The sequence below is a fragment of the Odocoileus virginianus genome, chromosome 6, assembly GCF_023699985.2.
Source record: "Odocoileus virginianus isolate 20LAN1187 ecotype Illinois chromosome 6, Ovbor_1.2, whole genome shotgun sequence".
Taxonomy (NCBI): Eukaryota; Metazoa; Chordata; class Mammalia; order Artiodactyla; family Cervidae; genus Odocoileus; species Odocoileus virginianus.
Genome location: NC_069679.1, coordinates 4,596,449 through 4,611,904, shown reverse-complemented (window position 1 = coordinate 4,611,904; position 15,456 = coordinate 4,596,449). Strand labels below are relative to the sequence as shown.

General features: G+C 45.3%; 1 protein-coding gene across 1 annotated transcript in view; it reads left to right on the top strand.

Moving 5' to 3' along the window:
• SERINC5 (serine incorporator 5) overlaps positions 1-14,243 on the top strand; it is a 102,049-nt gene extending 87,806 nt beyond the window's left edge. Inside the window, exons 9-12 of the mRNA XM_020870008.2 lie at positions 3,681-3,747; positions 6,824-6,863; positions 7,513-7,657; positions 9,715-14,243. Coding sequence (XP_020725667.2) covers positions 3,681-3,747; positions 6,824-6,863; positions 7,513-7,657; positions 9,715-9,862 — 400 coding nt within the window. The 3' untranslated portion in view covers positions 9,863-14,243. The remainder of the gene's footprint in view (positions 1-3,680; positions 3,748-6,823; positions 6,864-7,512; positions 7,658-9,714) is intronic.
• Positions 14,244-15,456: the final 1,213 nt, after the last annotated feature.

The following is a 15,456-nucleotide window of genomic DNA, read 5'->3' as shown; positions in this document are numbered from 1 at the left end:
CACAGGCGCTAGGGTGCACAGGCTTCAGTAGTTGTGGCTCACGGGCTTAACTGCCCCAGCACATGTGGAATCTTCCCCGACCAGGGATTGAATCTGTGCCCCCTGCATTGGCAGACAGATTCCCAACCTTGGACCCGGGAAGTCTGAAATCGCCCATTTCAACAGAAGTCCAAGACTGCTTGAGACTTCGGTAAGATCTTAGAGGCTCACTATGCTATGTTCTCTCCTAGCTGGAGAATCCCCCACCCCGCAGCCCCCACCACAGACACACAGACACTCTCTCTCTCTCTAATGCCTCTTTAGGAGGCTCTCACAATGAACTCCAGTTTTGCTTTTTGGCTTTCTGCCCCAAGTCCTGCTTCTGTGGCACTCACTATGAGGAGGTTTTACTCTTGGCTGTCTTAGCTTGGAAGGAGGGTTCAGCCAAAACCCACACCCTGGCTTTCCAGCTGAGGCCGCCCCTTCCCCTGTACCCAGGCATCATGCTGTAAAGAAATGTCACAGACAGGACCCGTCAGGAGTTCCCTGGTGCTCTCTCTGTATGTCTGTGCCCCTGTGCCCTCGTAGGCTGGCACCTGCCCTGTCCTCCCCTAGCTACTCCTCAAGTCCCTCCTTGGTCTCTAGGTTTTTACTGAAATTGTTAGTCTGTTGGCTTTAAAGTCACGAACTGTCAAATGAGACAGGATTATGGAGTCCATCAAGTTGAGTTCCCTCATGGAGTAGAATTTCCTGGAGGTCCAGTGGTTAGGACTCTGTGCTCTCACTGCCAAGGGCCTGGGGTTCGATTCCTTGTTGGAGAACTAAGATCCCACAAGCTGTGCATCGCCCTCCACTCCACAAAATTCAGTTCCCTCCATGTACTTAGAAGGAAACTGAGATGTGGAGCCTGCTCCTATATGTCTCACCCAGTTACGGAAACCTTGCCTTCCACCTCCTTTGCTGAAGTATTGGGAGAGACATGTTCATAGTCATTTTTCTTTCCCCTGGGATGACTTGGAATCAGGTCTTTTACTTAGGTGGACCAATCAGCTGGGCGACTTACATAGTTGCATTATTAGGAGGCATTTGTGCGATAAAATGTTTCTGGTTATTTTAGTTTTAGCTATACTTAAGAGAAAAGAAAATAAGTATTTTTTCAGCTGTCTAGGAATTTGAGTACAAAATTGGAAAAATTCAGAATCTTTACTAAGGGTCAAACAACTTGCTAGTTCAAATGGGACATTCATAGCAATATGGAAATAATTGGAAGATTATTTGGGAATAATTTGGAAATAATTGCAAGATTAGTAAGATGGCATTGGAGGGACTAATTTAAACTGAGAAGAGTTGGCACATCAAGGAGAGTTACCTATACTGTTGGTGTGGGATGGACCTGCTGCTTTCTTTCTTTTTTTTTTTTAAGAATCGGGGGGGTGTATTTTTGGGAATCCCGTTACTCCGGAACCTGCCAGGTAGAAATCTTCATGTCTCTGCATCAGGGGTTTGTTGAGGGCCTCTTCCTACAAACTCTGGTTTCTCTTTGGAGCTGAGTCTCCAGCTCTGTCTTATACTGGGAAGGTAATTGAACGTGATTACACCAAGGCTGAGAACAGTCACGTGATCTCTCAAGGGCCCTGTAAGTTGGTCAGGGGCAGAATCTGTGGTCTCCAGCAGGAAAGTTTGGACGTGTTGGCTGGAGATTTTCTGCGACCTAGTGGAGTTTGGCCAGTTCCAAAAGCAACTGAAGCAGATGTGGAGGGGCATCTGCATTACAAATCTTTCTTCCAGTGTGCAAGAGCTTCAGGGCTCAACCGAGGCTGGGAGGGCTTGGGGGTAGCGGGAGGTTTGTTTTTCCATCGGCACAGCAATGGGAAGATGCTACTGGCTGTGAGTGAGTGAGGGCTCAGGGTATTAATCAGATAAGGTTACTAGACATTTCTGTGTCCAGTGAAGCTCTGCCCCAACCAAATACTGTCAGGCTCCTCCCACCCCCACAGGAAGCACAGGGTTAAAGTCACTCAGGCCTGAGCCCTGGAAGGGAAGAGGTTATGGATAATCCGGGAATTGTCTTGTGCGGACCAGATGGTGCTAGTAATAGCCAGAGTGCAGACAGTAAGAATTTCTCAGGCTTTTAAAGAGTTTGTAAAAAAAAAAAAACAAACACAACAGTATTTTCTCAGTAATTCTAAGGAGAACGTTTTGTGGATAAAGGCTATGACTGAATAAAGACCTTATTTTGTAGTTACGTTTACTTATAGAAGTCCATATATATGATGAACAGATTATAGGTATTTTTAGAAGTAAGAACAAAAGCTCCCCCCTTTGTGTCCTCCGATGATGAAAGTAAAGTGACAGAGGTGCCAGGACCAAAATCTGGCTTTTCTGAAACCATCTTATTCCCAAGAAGTTAGGAAATGGAATATTTAGTCAAACTCTTATAAAGAATAAACGTCATCTTTCAGATGAAAATTCCAGATATTGATCTCTTCCTGAAGTTAAGTCACATGTGCCCCCATGGAAACGACAGACTGTATTAACTCATAATTCATATGCGCAAAATATAGCACCTTGAGTGCAGGAGCCAGGCATGTGTGTTTCTTGGGCACACAGCCATGGAATTATTTCTGTCATTCCTCAGACCAGGCTCAAGCCAGGACGTGGTAGTGGAGTGGGCCTCTATTAACATCCATCTGCTCAAAGCAGAATTGAAAGTGATGCTGTTGGGCTGAGTGGACCACAGAAGAAACAATGATCTTGCGTCCCAGAGGGCCTTTTTAGGAGGAAAGCTTTTTATTGTTTATTTGCATCTCATTGATCTCTTCTCTCCTTGGGGAAGAGGATGAGAATGAGTCGAGAAGACAGTGTTCCCTTTGTGGTTTATTTGGTTGAAATGAGTCTGGAATTCCTGCCTCTGCACTAACAGCTCCCACTGTCCCACCCTCTCCCCTATCCCTGGAGTGGCAGGAGGAAAGGGATTGTTCTCTGTCTCCCTGAGTTCCCAGTGCTTAGAACAGGGCACACCTTCAGTAAGCGTTTGCTAAATGAATCTGTATGGGTTATTCATGTACACTGTATAGTTACACGTAGAAATGTGCTTAAAATGATCCCCACCCCAGGAAAAAATAAATGCCTTTTTGTACCTCTGTAAGCCAGATTTTACAACATTTTACCTCTCTAGGCAGGAGGAAAGTGTCAGGAAGAATTTTTTTAAATAACATTGATAGCTACAATATACTGAATTTCTAAATAGAAAAACTTGTCTGTCCAAGGCTGATTATCCCAGAAAATTGTGATGACCTTCGCTTTTCATGCCTTTGAGTTCTCTTCTAAGTGAGACTAGTCAAAAGGAGGGGAAAGATAACAGTGAAATTTGAAAAGTTTGTTGGCATTTGAAGGAGGAGAGGCAAAAAACCAAAGTGAAAACCAAAGTAACAAGACCAAAAGACAACTTTTTTTTTTTTTTAAGCTTCTGCTTGCATAAAATGATCTAATGCCATCCATGGAAGAAGACATCGGCTGTTGAGTTAGTCAGCCAGTTTTGGAATAAAGTGGGATATTAAAATAGACAACTTTTATTTAAGCAGAACTGTAGGTTAGAGTGAGCCTCCTTAGAGTCCTGGCCAGGCAGTTCTGCCCTCCTTTGACTTGTTATATGACATGTTACCACACGTTAACTCAGCTGACCTTTCTGTTTGTCTTAGTTTGACATCCACGACAAGATCAAGTTCCGATGCTCTGCAGGGCCGGTACACAGCTCCCGAGCTGGAAGTAAGTTCATTTCCTTTTCTTGGCCCTGCTTCATCCCGGAAGACCCATTTCCCAAGAAGGCTTTTTATGTATTTACTTGCATCTTTAATGGTCTGCATCCCATGATCCCATTTTTCTACTCAGGAAGGAACACGATACCTGTACAGAAAAAGAAATGTCCTCAATATACTATAGGATTAAAATAAAATTTGTTGATTTTTCTCCAACAAATTCAGCCTCTGGTGTGGCATCCAGCCACCTCGCTCCCACCAAAGCCCTGGGTAGCTTGTCAGTCTGCTCTCTGCTTTTCTCCTCTGTCGTAACAGAATGCATGTGGGTGGTTTTAACTTCTGGTCCCTTCCCCTAGTGTGTACCTGCCTGTGTCCTGCATACATGGCACAACTGTGAGGTCAGACGGCGGCTGTTGGAAGGAGAAGGGGAGGGACACCCTGTCCGTGCCCTCCTGGACCCCGTCTGTCTGTGAGCTTATTCCCTGCTGCAGCTCCAGCAGGTGGGCAATTCATGGGGCGAAGAATAGCAAACGGTGAACAGAGGCCTGCCGGTCAGCAGAATATCTTTTTCTTTCTGATGCAAAAGTCCTCTCCTGAGGCCCTCAGTGGAACATCCACTGAGGTCACAAAAGGTCTAATCAGATGGAAGCAGCCAGAAAGAAACTCCGCCCTGACTCCAAGAATGGAAAAAAGAGGCGTTTCCAGGGACGGCTAGGACTTGCTGTGTTCTAACCACTGCATCTGTGATTTCATCTTCAAAGAAACCCAAGGAGGCTCTTATCTCCATTTTCCAGCAGGGTGGGGGACAAACAGAAAAGTTAAGTCCGTTAAACGTGGGATTCACCAGCATGTAAACTATGTACTCTGGCTCGAGTCGGTGCTGTGTTCCCAACCACCGATTGCCCAAGATCCGGATGCTGTCTGCCAGCTCTGCTGCTGACCCTGCCTGACCTCTGACCCCTGGCTGCCTTTCCCTGCCTGGAGGAAGGGCCCTGGGGTCTGTCCAGATCGGGCGCTTTGCTCTGGGCATGGGCCTCCCTCCACCTGACCTGGAGATAGTGGACCGTTATGAGGGGTTGTCAGTCTGCCAGCCGCGTTCCCCGGCTCTTTCTGTCACTCGGAAGAAGGAGCAGACTGTAGTGAGTCTGAATGGGTTGCTGCCTATTCTTCAGAAGAGAATGGCTCTAGAAGGCAGGCGGTCCAGCTCACCGCTGACTGGGTGACCCCTGCTGAGGCTCCACCGCTCTGGCTTCAATATCCCTATTGTGTACTGAGTTAAAGTGCAAAGAACAGCAAGTCTCCGCATTAGATTTAAGAGAATGTTTTTCTTCTCATTCCGAGGAAAGAGCCCCAGAGTTTCCCTCTGAACGGGAGCGCACACAGGATGGAAGTTGGTTCACCAACTCCTTGCATCACATTTCACAGGATAGACCTTTGAAAGAGAGAGTCAGTCATTTCTTGTCGTAACTTAAGCTTCAAAAGAACTGGGACCCCAGCATAACTTGTCTTGGGCCCACTGAATGAATTAATGAATCTTAGACTGTATCCCTTGATCCAAGATTCTGTCAAGACCAGTGCCTCTATGACAAGTTTCCTTGACACAGGAAAGAAAAAGGGCTTGGCTTTGAGGGGTATAAATGGGACAAGGGCTTGGATTCCCACGTCCTTGCCCCCAGCTCTCTGTTCTTTATCATAAAACTATTACCAGCTAAGAGGCGTTGAGTACCCAGCACTTCCTAGACTGTTCTGGTATGTGTTGTTTCTTATTCTGCTTACCAGAGTCTTTCTGGAATCGGTGTAGTAATTTTTCATAAACCAAATTTTTTAAAAATTGCATTTGTTGTTTTGAATAGGTCAGAAACCTGGTACAACGTTTGGAAACAGTCACCCCATGCGTTGCCGTCCCTGGTACCCCTGCTCCCCTCAGGCGGCCAGTTCAGAGCCTGATTCTAGTAGGAATGTAGGTGGACCCTCCTGGTTCCAGATCCCTTAAGTTTTCCCCTTTCTGAGTCTGTCGGCTCCACCATCAAGATTATCACATGCTGTCTGTTTCCCCTTGTGAAGCACAGACCTGGGGGTTCCCACCCACCCAAGTTCCTGGCCCAGCTCTGTCACTAAGCTTGTTTAGTGACTTAAGGCCAGGTCTTCAACCTGGCTGACCCCAGTTTCCCTCACCCGAAAGCAGGATAATGACCTCACTCCCTGGTGCCAAAGAGGATTGCATGGAGCAGCAAGTAGAGCCGAGCGCCAGGAGGGAGCTCCCAGACGGAGGGGACCTTCTCTCATTCACTTCATGCTCCAGGCTGAGTTTTCCAGAAGTGGCCCCAGGGCAGAGCCTGATGTGCAGGATATTTATTAGGGAGGCTTCCCCGGGTGGCTCAGAAGACTGTAAAGAATGTGCCTACAATGCAGGAGACCCGGGTTCAATCCATGGGTCAGGAAGATCCTCTGGAGAAGGGAATGGCAACCCACTCTAGTATTCTTGCCTGGAGAATCCTGGACAGAGGAGCCTGGCAGGCTACAGTCCATGGGGTGTCAGACATGACGGAGCAACTAACACTTTGACTTTTCAGCACATGCGGAGAAGGGAAGGGGAGTTGAAGGGCACTGCAGGCTGGGCAGAGCCTCTGCTCATCCCACAGGGGCTCGGAGCAGATATGACCCATCAGAGCTGTCCCCCAGGGGTTGTGGCCGCACCTTGACACCCCTGCTAGGAGCTCTTATCCTGCGTGGGTTGCCCAGGAAGGGCTTGCTTGAGCGTGGGGCGACTCCCAGCTAGGGCAGAACCTGGAGCTGCCGGGCAGAGGCTGGCGGGGGTTGAGCAGGCACTAGGAAGGCCCCCTGGAAGGGGCTTGGGGTGGCTCACCTCCATGTCCTCGTGTTTCCCATCTCACCAGCCCCCAGACCATCAGGGAAGAACAGACACTTAGTAGAACCTTTCGAAGGGATGAAGTGTGCAGTTCTGGATTTGGGGTGTAGTTCAGATGGGGAAGATTTGGCACATAGGTGGCCTTTAGTTCTTAACCGATGTGGCGCTGGAAAAGCAGAAAGCAAGCCTCCTGACTTGGTTGGTTTTGCCCTCACAGGTAGCCCGGTGTTGCTTTTGCTTCGGCTCTGGGGGAGAGGGTAAGTGGACAACATTCCATCTGGGCCTCCGTGATGCCCTGCAGACCTGTACCATTCGTCTGTAGGCGTTTGGTATTTAGGCACAAATAACTTGAGTGGTAAGAGGAATTCCTTTATTCCAGAGCTGGTTTTTTGTTTATATACTTCACACGTTGTTCCCAAAGGGCCTTTGGGATTTGTGTTGGTATTCTGGCAGATGAGGAAAAGTTGATATTTTTGGCTCGTATTTATAAGTTAAATTACACAGTACATTTTTGAGGAGCAAGAAGTTATATTTTTTTAAAGGAATGCAAATTTGGAAAATTTCTTTCATTCAGCTTACTCTTGAATTGGAGCATTCCAGGGGCTTGAGAACTCTTGCTCTGCTGTTACTTTCTTCTGAGTTTATAATAAGTTTTCTGTGTTTAAGAGCTCTCTTCGGTTAAAATAAATGCACCAGTAGGTAACTCATCCTATTACAGAAGGTTCTGGGTTGAGGTGGGAGCTTGGGGCTTATGGCATAGATGAGATTGCCTGAGGGTACAATTGGTGTTTGACAGCTTTCCTTCTCAACAGCCTCTGGGTTGGAAATTAGCAAGTTTGGCTTTGCGAAAGTGGTAAGCATTCTTGTGTTCACTCATGGAGCTTGTGCTCACTTTGTGATTCACAGACACTGAAGAGAAGCGGAATATGAAAGAGGGCCCACGGGTCATTTATGATGAGAAGAAAAGCACCGTCTACAGCTATGCCTATTTCCACTTCATGTTCTTCTTGGCTTCCCTCTATGTGATGATGACCGTCACCAACTGGTTCAAGTGAGTGGTCCCTCGTCTTAGATGTTTTAGAAGTTGTTTTTTAAAAACATCCTCTTCTTGACAGCCTGGAAATCAGATCTCTCGAAGTCAGTTAACCATTTCTCCAAGACCTGCTGCACTCGTCTTCCCAGAAACAGTCCGAGTTCCTGACAGTCTTTTGGCATACTTTGAACCCTGGAAATTGGTGATGCTTACTGCAGCCTTAAGAAAATAGGAGGTTAATAGCATATGGGCAGTCTATAGGACATAGTAACAGTAATGGAGGAAGAACTTAGAATTACTCTTCTTTTCTACTTTGTCTTTTTTTTTTTTTTTTTACTTTCATTACAAAAGTTTGAAACATCTCAAAAAAAAAAAACCACTAATATGTAAGTATGAAAAGTAGCATGGGCCCTCCACCCCAACTCCATAACCACTGCTAATCATATGATATATTTCCTTTTATTTCTTTTCTGTGCATTTATAAGCCTATATAATTGTTTAAAACATAAATATGATTACACATATTTTCTCCCTTGAGGGTTGGGTTTTTTTTTTTTTTTTTAACATACATAATGTGTCTGACTTTCCTGTTACTACGTGAAGATTCTTTTTGATTCCTTTTGTATCTTTCTTTGATCCAGAGTTTCTGTTGGATTGTAATTTGGTGTACATTAGGATATACCTAAGGTAGACATTAGAATAACTTAGGATATATTTGGGCTTCCCTGATAGCTCAGTTGGTAAAGAATCTTCCTGCAATGCAGGAGGCCCCAGTTCGATTCCTGGGTTGGGAAGATCACTGGAGAAGGGATAGGCTACCCACTCCAGTATTATTGGGCTTCCCTTGTGGCTCAGCTGGTAAAGAATCCGCCTGCAATGTGGGAGACCTGGGTTTGATCCCTGGGTTGGAAAGACCCCCTGAAGAAGGGAAAGGCTACCCACTCCAGTATTCTGGCCTGGAGAATTTATTTAGACTCATTGTACAACAAACATATGAGTGGCTTCTCCGGGCCGCACTGCTGTGAGTGGCAGGGCCTGTATTCTAATGGGGGAGGAGGATAGTGGTCCACATAGTATGTCAGACATTGATGACTACTGGAGAGAAAAATGAGGATGAAGAACAAGGAGTGGGGCGGGGATGGTGGGGGCAGAGGTTGCGAACAGAGGGACGGGGAAGGCTTCCCTGAGGAGATCTTCCCAGACATCCTGAGGGAGAAGAGGGCACTGGAGCCTCTCGTGCTTCCCAGAGATACTTGGGAATTCCTGGAACATTTTGGCTTGGGAAGCTTAAGAAAGGTTGGAGGCAGAAAATAACAGACATCAAGGATGTGTTAAAACTGGAGCCCTCTCTCACTCCTGGTAGGTAAGAATGGTGCAGGCACTTTGCAAAATAGTTCCTCAAAGTGTTGAACACAGAGTTGTTATGTGATCCTGCAACTGTACTCCTAATTATATAGTCCAGAGGAGGAAAAAACACGTCCGTGCAAAAGCTTATACACAAATGTTCATGGCAGCATTGTTCATAATAGCTAAGTGGAAGCAACCAAATGCCCATCAGCTGACAACTGGATAAACAAAAGGTGCTATATCCACACAATGGAATATTCCTCCACGACAGAAAGGAATAAAGTACTGTTACATACTACAGCATGGACACACCCCAAAAGAAATAGGCTGAGAAAAGCCAGTCACAGGAGGCCGCTCGATTCCATGCCTCGTGACATGTCCAGAACGGGCAAAGCCATACAGATAGAAAGTAATTAAGTCATGCCAGGGGCCACATGGAGGAGGAAATGGGAGGGCAACTGAAGGGCGCAGGGTTTCTTTATGGGGTGATGAGCATGTTCTAGAATTGACTGTGGTGGTGGTCCCCCACGTCTATGAATATAATAAAAATCGTGTACTTTAAGTGGGTGTGAATTATATTAATATCTGAATTGAGTTGCTAGGGAAAAAAGAAAGGCTGGTGGGGGCTGCGGGGTGGGAGCAGGGAGGGACACTCTTGGTGGGAAGAGACCTTTTCACCTCCTGTCCTCTTCCTGCTCTGACCACAGCTGGGTCTCTTGTTTCTACAGCTACGAAAGTGCCAACATCGAGACCTTCTTCAGCGGGAGCTGGTCCATCTTTTGGGTTAAGATGGCTTCTTGCTGGATATGTGTTCTCCTGTACCTGGGTACGCTGGTCGCCCCACTCTGTCGACCCTCTCCGCAGTACTCCGTGTGAGGATATGAGCAATCTCCTTGGTTCTGCAGCGGGAAGTGATGCCCTTGAACAAATATCCCAGGAGTCAGGCAGTGACTGGTACTTTGTGACAAGTTGGCATTCCCCTGGCTGGCTTCAGTGGGTCTGAAAACCCTTCGGGGGGGGAAGAAAAATCACTTGATTTGCTTTTTTTACTTCTGAAATTCAAAAAGAAGCTACCAGTTTGCCCCCAAAGAATTCAAAATTTCACCTAAATTGATGCTGAGTGTTTATAGATTTTCTATGTGTTTTACCCCTAAATATTGGGACAGTGGTCAGGCTAGTATTTTCCTTCTACGTGTTTTTTACCAAAACAGAGTTTGGGGAATGACATCTTATCACAGGGATAAAAGCTTACTTTGTGTGGCCTATTACCTATCCCTGAAATAGACATGACAAAATCTGGAGCCCTTCGCCTCCAACAGAAGGCAGACCCCTCAGAAGGCTCCACAGGTCAGCCTGCAGAACTCCTGCTCACGGTCCCCGGGTATTTATTGGCTCCAAGAGGAAGCATCGGCTTTTCACTCCACCCCTGTGCAGTCTCCTCCCAGCCCCGACACGTTTCCCTTTGAAGTTGTGATGCTGGGAATCACAGGCTTCGCTCTGCCCTTCCCAGAGGCGCCCTCATCCCTTCGGGTTCAGCATCTTCCTTATAATGTGAAAAAGCACAATTTGCCATCACGGCCCATGTGATTCCCCCTCCAGACTGTCACCGCCTGATCTGAGTCACGGCCTTAGTAACTCGTTTTGTAACTCAGGTCAGGCGGTGATGGAGTAATTCGACCCTTACTCATGGTGTTGTTCACGTGATGATAGAACAATGTTCGTGTTGTTTTCTTTGCTGTAGTTCTTGTTTGTGGATTGATAGTCATGACACTTTAGGACCTAACCTGGGAAGTTGCTTCTTGACTGAAGCCTGCTGTGCCCCTCTTTTCATTACTGAGGTCAACCAGTTTCTCTTCCACTCGAGGCCTTTGAAACTGTGAAAGCAAAAGGGCTTTTGTTTTCCGGATCTGTAATGTGACCACACCATTAATGTCCCTTATGATTTTGGGGGTAGATTTGCTGAGGTGAGAATCATAGGCAGCACCTCAAACAGGGCTGACCAGGTAAGGCCTCCAATTATACAAGTTGTAGAAGTGACCAGATATACTTAGAAGAAACGGTGGGTGGGGTGGGGAGTTCTTTAATTAAGCCATGAGCAAAAGCCACAGGAATTTCCAAAGTTCATACTCCTAAGGTGACACTTAAGAGAGATTGAGTCTAGGCAGCTGCGTAAGAAGATTTCCGTTTTCAGTGTTGATACTCTCGTCCAGGGAGGAGTTTACACAGTGGAAAGTCCACCGGAGACCCCGGTGGAGACACAGTGGGGGCCCGCCTCTTAGTATTTTATGCAGGATGGAAAGAGTCCTTCAGGCACCTGGGCAGAGAGTCAGAATGAAAAGATTCGGCCTTTACCTTCCGTGCCCTGCTGTGTGCGTTGGGTCCCCCATAAGCTGGGCTCCGGAGTGCCAAATGCTGACCTGGGAGATTAGTCCCACCCTTCATTTCCACTCACTCCTTCTCCCTCCTCTCAAGAAAGTGGGGGAGCTAGGTGGAGGCAAGGGGCATCCAGTGGATGAATTCCTCCAGAAACTTGCCTTAGTTACAGTCTTGGAGATTCACTTTTTAAAGGCACTCGTGTGTGTGTGAGAGAGCCTTGTTTTGTACACTCGATCAAGTTCTTTCTTTCCCCGCCCAAGATCAGGAACTCTTCATACTCGGTCCAGCGATCTTCCGTAGGCACAAAAGGCGTGGTTGCCACGCGTGGCCCACAGTGACGCCCGTGGGGTGGGAGCTCCATGGTCAGACAGGTGGCGGCAGTGGGCTGTGTGGCTCAGCACCCTGGCAGGGGCCCCTGCAGTGGCTGGCGCAGTGACAGGCTCGGGTAAGCGAGATGGCTTTACAAAGATCAAGAGGACAGGCAGGTCAAGAGCTGGTGTGCTGTCAGTGGCTGGTTTTGTTGGGTTTTCTTCCTGCTAGGGTCTAGCATCCAACTCTGTGGCTTTGAGCTGGCCCTTCCTGTGCAGAAAAAAGCTCGGGAGACACAGAGGAAAGGACATTGCCAGTGGCCAGGCTTCCTTCCTTAGCCCCCCTCCCCCGCAGCCAACCCACACTTTCCAGCTGCTTCAGACTTGGTTCGTGCCTGATAATGTTCCTTTCTGAAGGTCGGTCTGACATAAGAAGAGTTACAGTCACTCTTTTATTCTCAGTTGAACATTTAAGCAGTTTTATCCGAATGATCAAGAGCGATGTGGATGTTCTCTGAGGACTAAGGGTGTATAAATAAGATGTTGACTTTAATGATTATAATTGTAGAAAATAATCCTCAGGTGGTAAGTCAACATCCATGGCTTTAAAGAGTCTATGTTTCTGTGCTATTATGTTTTACGAAACTGGAAACACAGTGCCAATTGCTTTGCGTAGCTGTTAAGGATGATGTTCATTTGATAAATTCACTGGTAATGTTTTCAGAACAATAGACTTTGCTTCCTACAACTTTTTATACATGATTTTAAAAGTGCATTCTCAGAAGCTGCTGGTCAGATTCCTTTAGCAATGAGAGCTGAAGATTTTTTAAAACTATGTGTAAGCTTCCTCAGTGCTGTTCATCCGATGTGGAAATTTTTTCACTTCTCATTTTCACGAGTAAATACACATAAATAGAGGAAGGGATTCTTTTGGGAATGTGGCTGTTTATGTCTAGATGTGTCACCTGATTGAAGACCAGAGACTCTCTCACCAAAGGCTTTCGGAAACCCTACTTGGTCCTTACTGGGTTGATTTTTGTTTTTTCTTTTTTGTTTTTAATACTGGTTAGTTAGTTTTGTTTTTGTCCTCACAATTTCTTGGGAAATGGCTTGAAAGAATTGTTTGCCAGAAGTCTTTGGAGCTCCTTTGTAGAGTAGATGGGCTGTGTGCATGCGGGCTGATGGAAGATACTGGGGCTTTGGGATTCTGGTGGCCAGCAAGGGTGCTCCCACACCCCTTTGTTTATTTCCAGTTGCTCAGAGATGCCTTCACTATGGTTGACCTCTGTGCAGTGCTAATTCCCCCCACATTGTCTCCTTCTGCCTTTTTAAGATTATTTGCTTATTTATAATAATTTTGGCCAGAAGTTTACTACCATTGGTGCTTCCTGTTACCCTGCAATGGGAATTCCAGAGCCTGTATGCATTTAAGCTGCCTAGGTCTTTTTCTCCTTTGATTGCCTTTCTAAAGAGCAACTCGTTTCGGCGTACTGCCCCTCTTGAAAATTAAAGGGGGTTTTAGATATAACTGAGAAGGATGTGATCTTGGGCCAAGATCCACATGTCCAGAGAGCACCCTGGGCTCTCCTTCATTGAGGACGGTGCCGATACCCCTGGGTTCATGACGTTCTCTATCGGGTATTCTCCTTGATTTACTAAATCCCTCTGGCTTCATTCTTAACTGTGTTTCCTGCCATCCTTAATATATTTGTAAAGCCTCAGACATTTTAATCCAGTTTTGTATTTTAGGCAGAGATGTGCTCTCTAATATACTTGCTTAGCAGGATACAGATCTTTTGAATTAATGCTAACCATTCTAAAGATTTCTCTGTCTCTCTCTTTTCTCCCTTCCTCAGTAAATCATTTACAGAAGTGTTCATTTTGAGAGGATGAAGTATTTGGCTTTTACCAAAGAGGTTTTCTTTTTTTAAAAGCAAAATCCTTTCAGCAAAAACTTAACTTGGGGAATGGTGGATTAAGAATGCACATGTCCACATCCACTTCCGTAGGTGTTAATCATGTTTATGTGAGTAAAATGTTGGAAAGAACTCTTTAAGGTAATCCTTTGTGGTGAAGGATCCTGGGAAATTCTCTCAGGTAAAGAAAGCTTGCAGCAGATGGGTAATATATGTCTTGAGAGCTATTTATAAGAAATTTAAGGATTGTTTTTTTTTTCCTTTATTAAAGATTTAAGGTTATTTTACTTTGAAAAAAAAAACTACAGAAGTTTTATAATCATAACTTTGTTACTTTTTAAAACAAAACTTGTCTGAAATAGTTAGATACAGCCAAATTATGTGGTTATGTTTTGCTGTTAGAATTTTAAAATGTAGTATGTGTGGTAATCTACTGTTTGAAATTTATAATGGTCTCAGATATGTTTGAGTTTTGGTAACTTTTAAAACTAGTTATTTTTTTGTTTTAAGTCACAAAGGCACCTATGGATTTATAATTGGGGTTTTTTTGAGTGCTAATTTTTCTATAAAGCAGCCGAAGTTGACCAGTCTTTTCCTAGGTAGAAAACTCAAAACTTGTTAACTCTGTACTTTAATAAAATTAAAAATTGAAAACTATGGGTTTTTTTTCTTCTTCTTTCTGTTGAATATATTTATAAATGAAGTCTGCCACGTACCATCTTCCAAAAATGTCTTCAAATGTTAATTCAACCTCTCTCAAGTTTCACAGAGTCTGTTCTGCTTCTAAAAGATACAAACAGGAAAACCCAAGTTTTTTGCCTTCTTCCTTGCTGAAAGCCTCTACAGCTTGCTTGCTTTCTTTCTTTTTTTTTTTACCTTTGCTCTGAAGGGTCTTCACTGCAGCGCTCAGAATCTTTAGTCATGGCATGCAACTCTTAGTTGCTGGACCAAGGATCAAAGCTGGGCCTCCTGCATTGGAGTATGCTATGTGACAATACTCATATTTTGGCAGAAGCCCTCTTATCTAACTAACTGAGATTAGGAGACACTTAAGAGTCTTAGAAATCTTCTGTTTAGCCAGAGGATTTGGCACTTCCTTAAATCTTTGAGATCTTAAAAAGAGGCTTTATCTTGACCTTGAGGCTACATTTTTACTTGTGGCATCTTAGAAATGATAAGTAGTTAATAAAACAGTGTGGTTGGAAGGATGTTTCATTGAGTGTGTTTCAGTGTGTTGTTAAATGAAAAAGATTGTTCAGTGTGATCCAAATCCTGCATGTATGAACTCTTAAAAAAAAAAATTAATTCTGGTGCTTGTTAAAACAGTAAGACTTAGGAATTTCCTGGTGGTCTAGTGGTTAGGACTCAGCATGTTCACTGTGCGGGACGGGGCGGGGAGGTGGCGGGACTTGGGGCAGTGAGGGCGGAGAAATCAACTCAATACAAGGATAAGTGGGGATTGACAGCCAACAAGCAGAGGGGTGAGATGGTTGGATGGTATGACTGACTGATTGGACATGAGTTTGAGCAAGCTCTGGGAGACAGTGAAGGACAGGGTATCCTGGCATGCTGCGATCCATGGGGTTTCAAAGAGTTAGACATGACTGAGCGACTGAACAACAAGAAAGCAGAGGGAGGGGATCCAGTAGATGGAAAATTAAAAGAGGAAACCTCAGGTAGAGAGATTCTTTCTCAAGATAAACAGGCCAAGTGTAGGCAGACAGGGTTGCGGCCCCCAGAGAAAGAACCAGACAGAACTTTAGTAACAGAAGCTGTTTTAGGCCCGAGCTATTTTGTGGTCTAAGCCTGGCCACAGTGCGTGCCCTTTCAGAGGGATAGGTCTCAGTAGCTAATGATATTAAAGGAACAG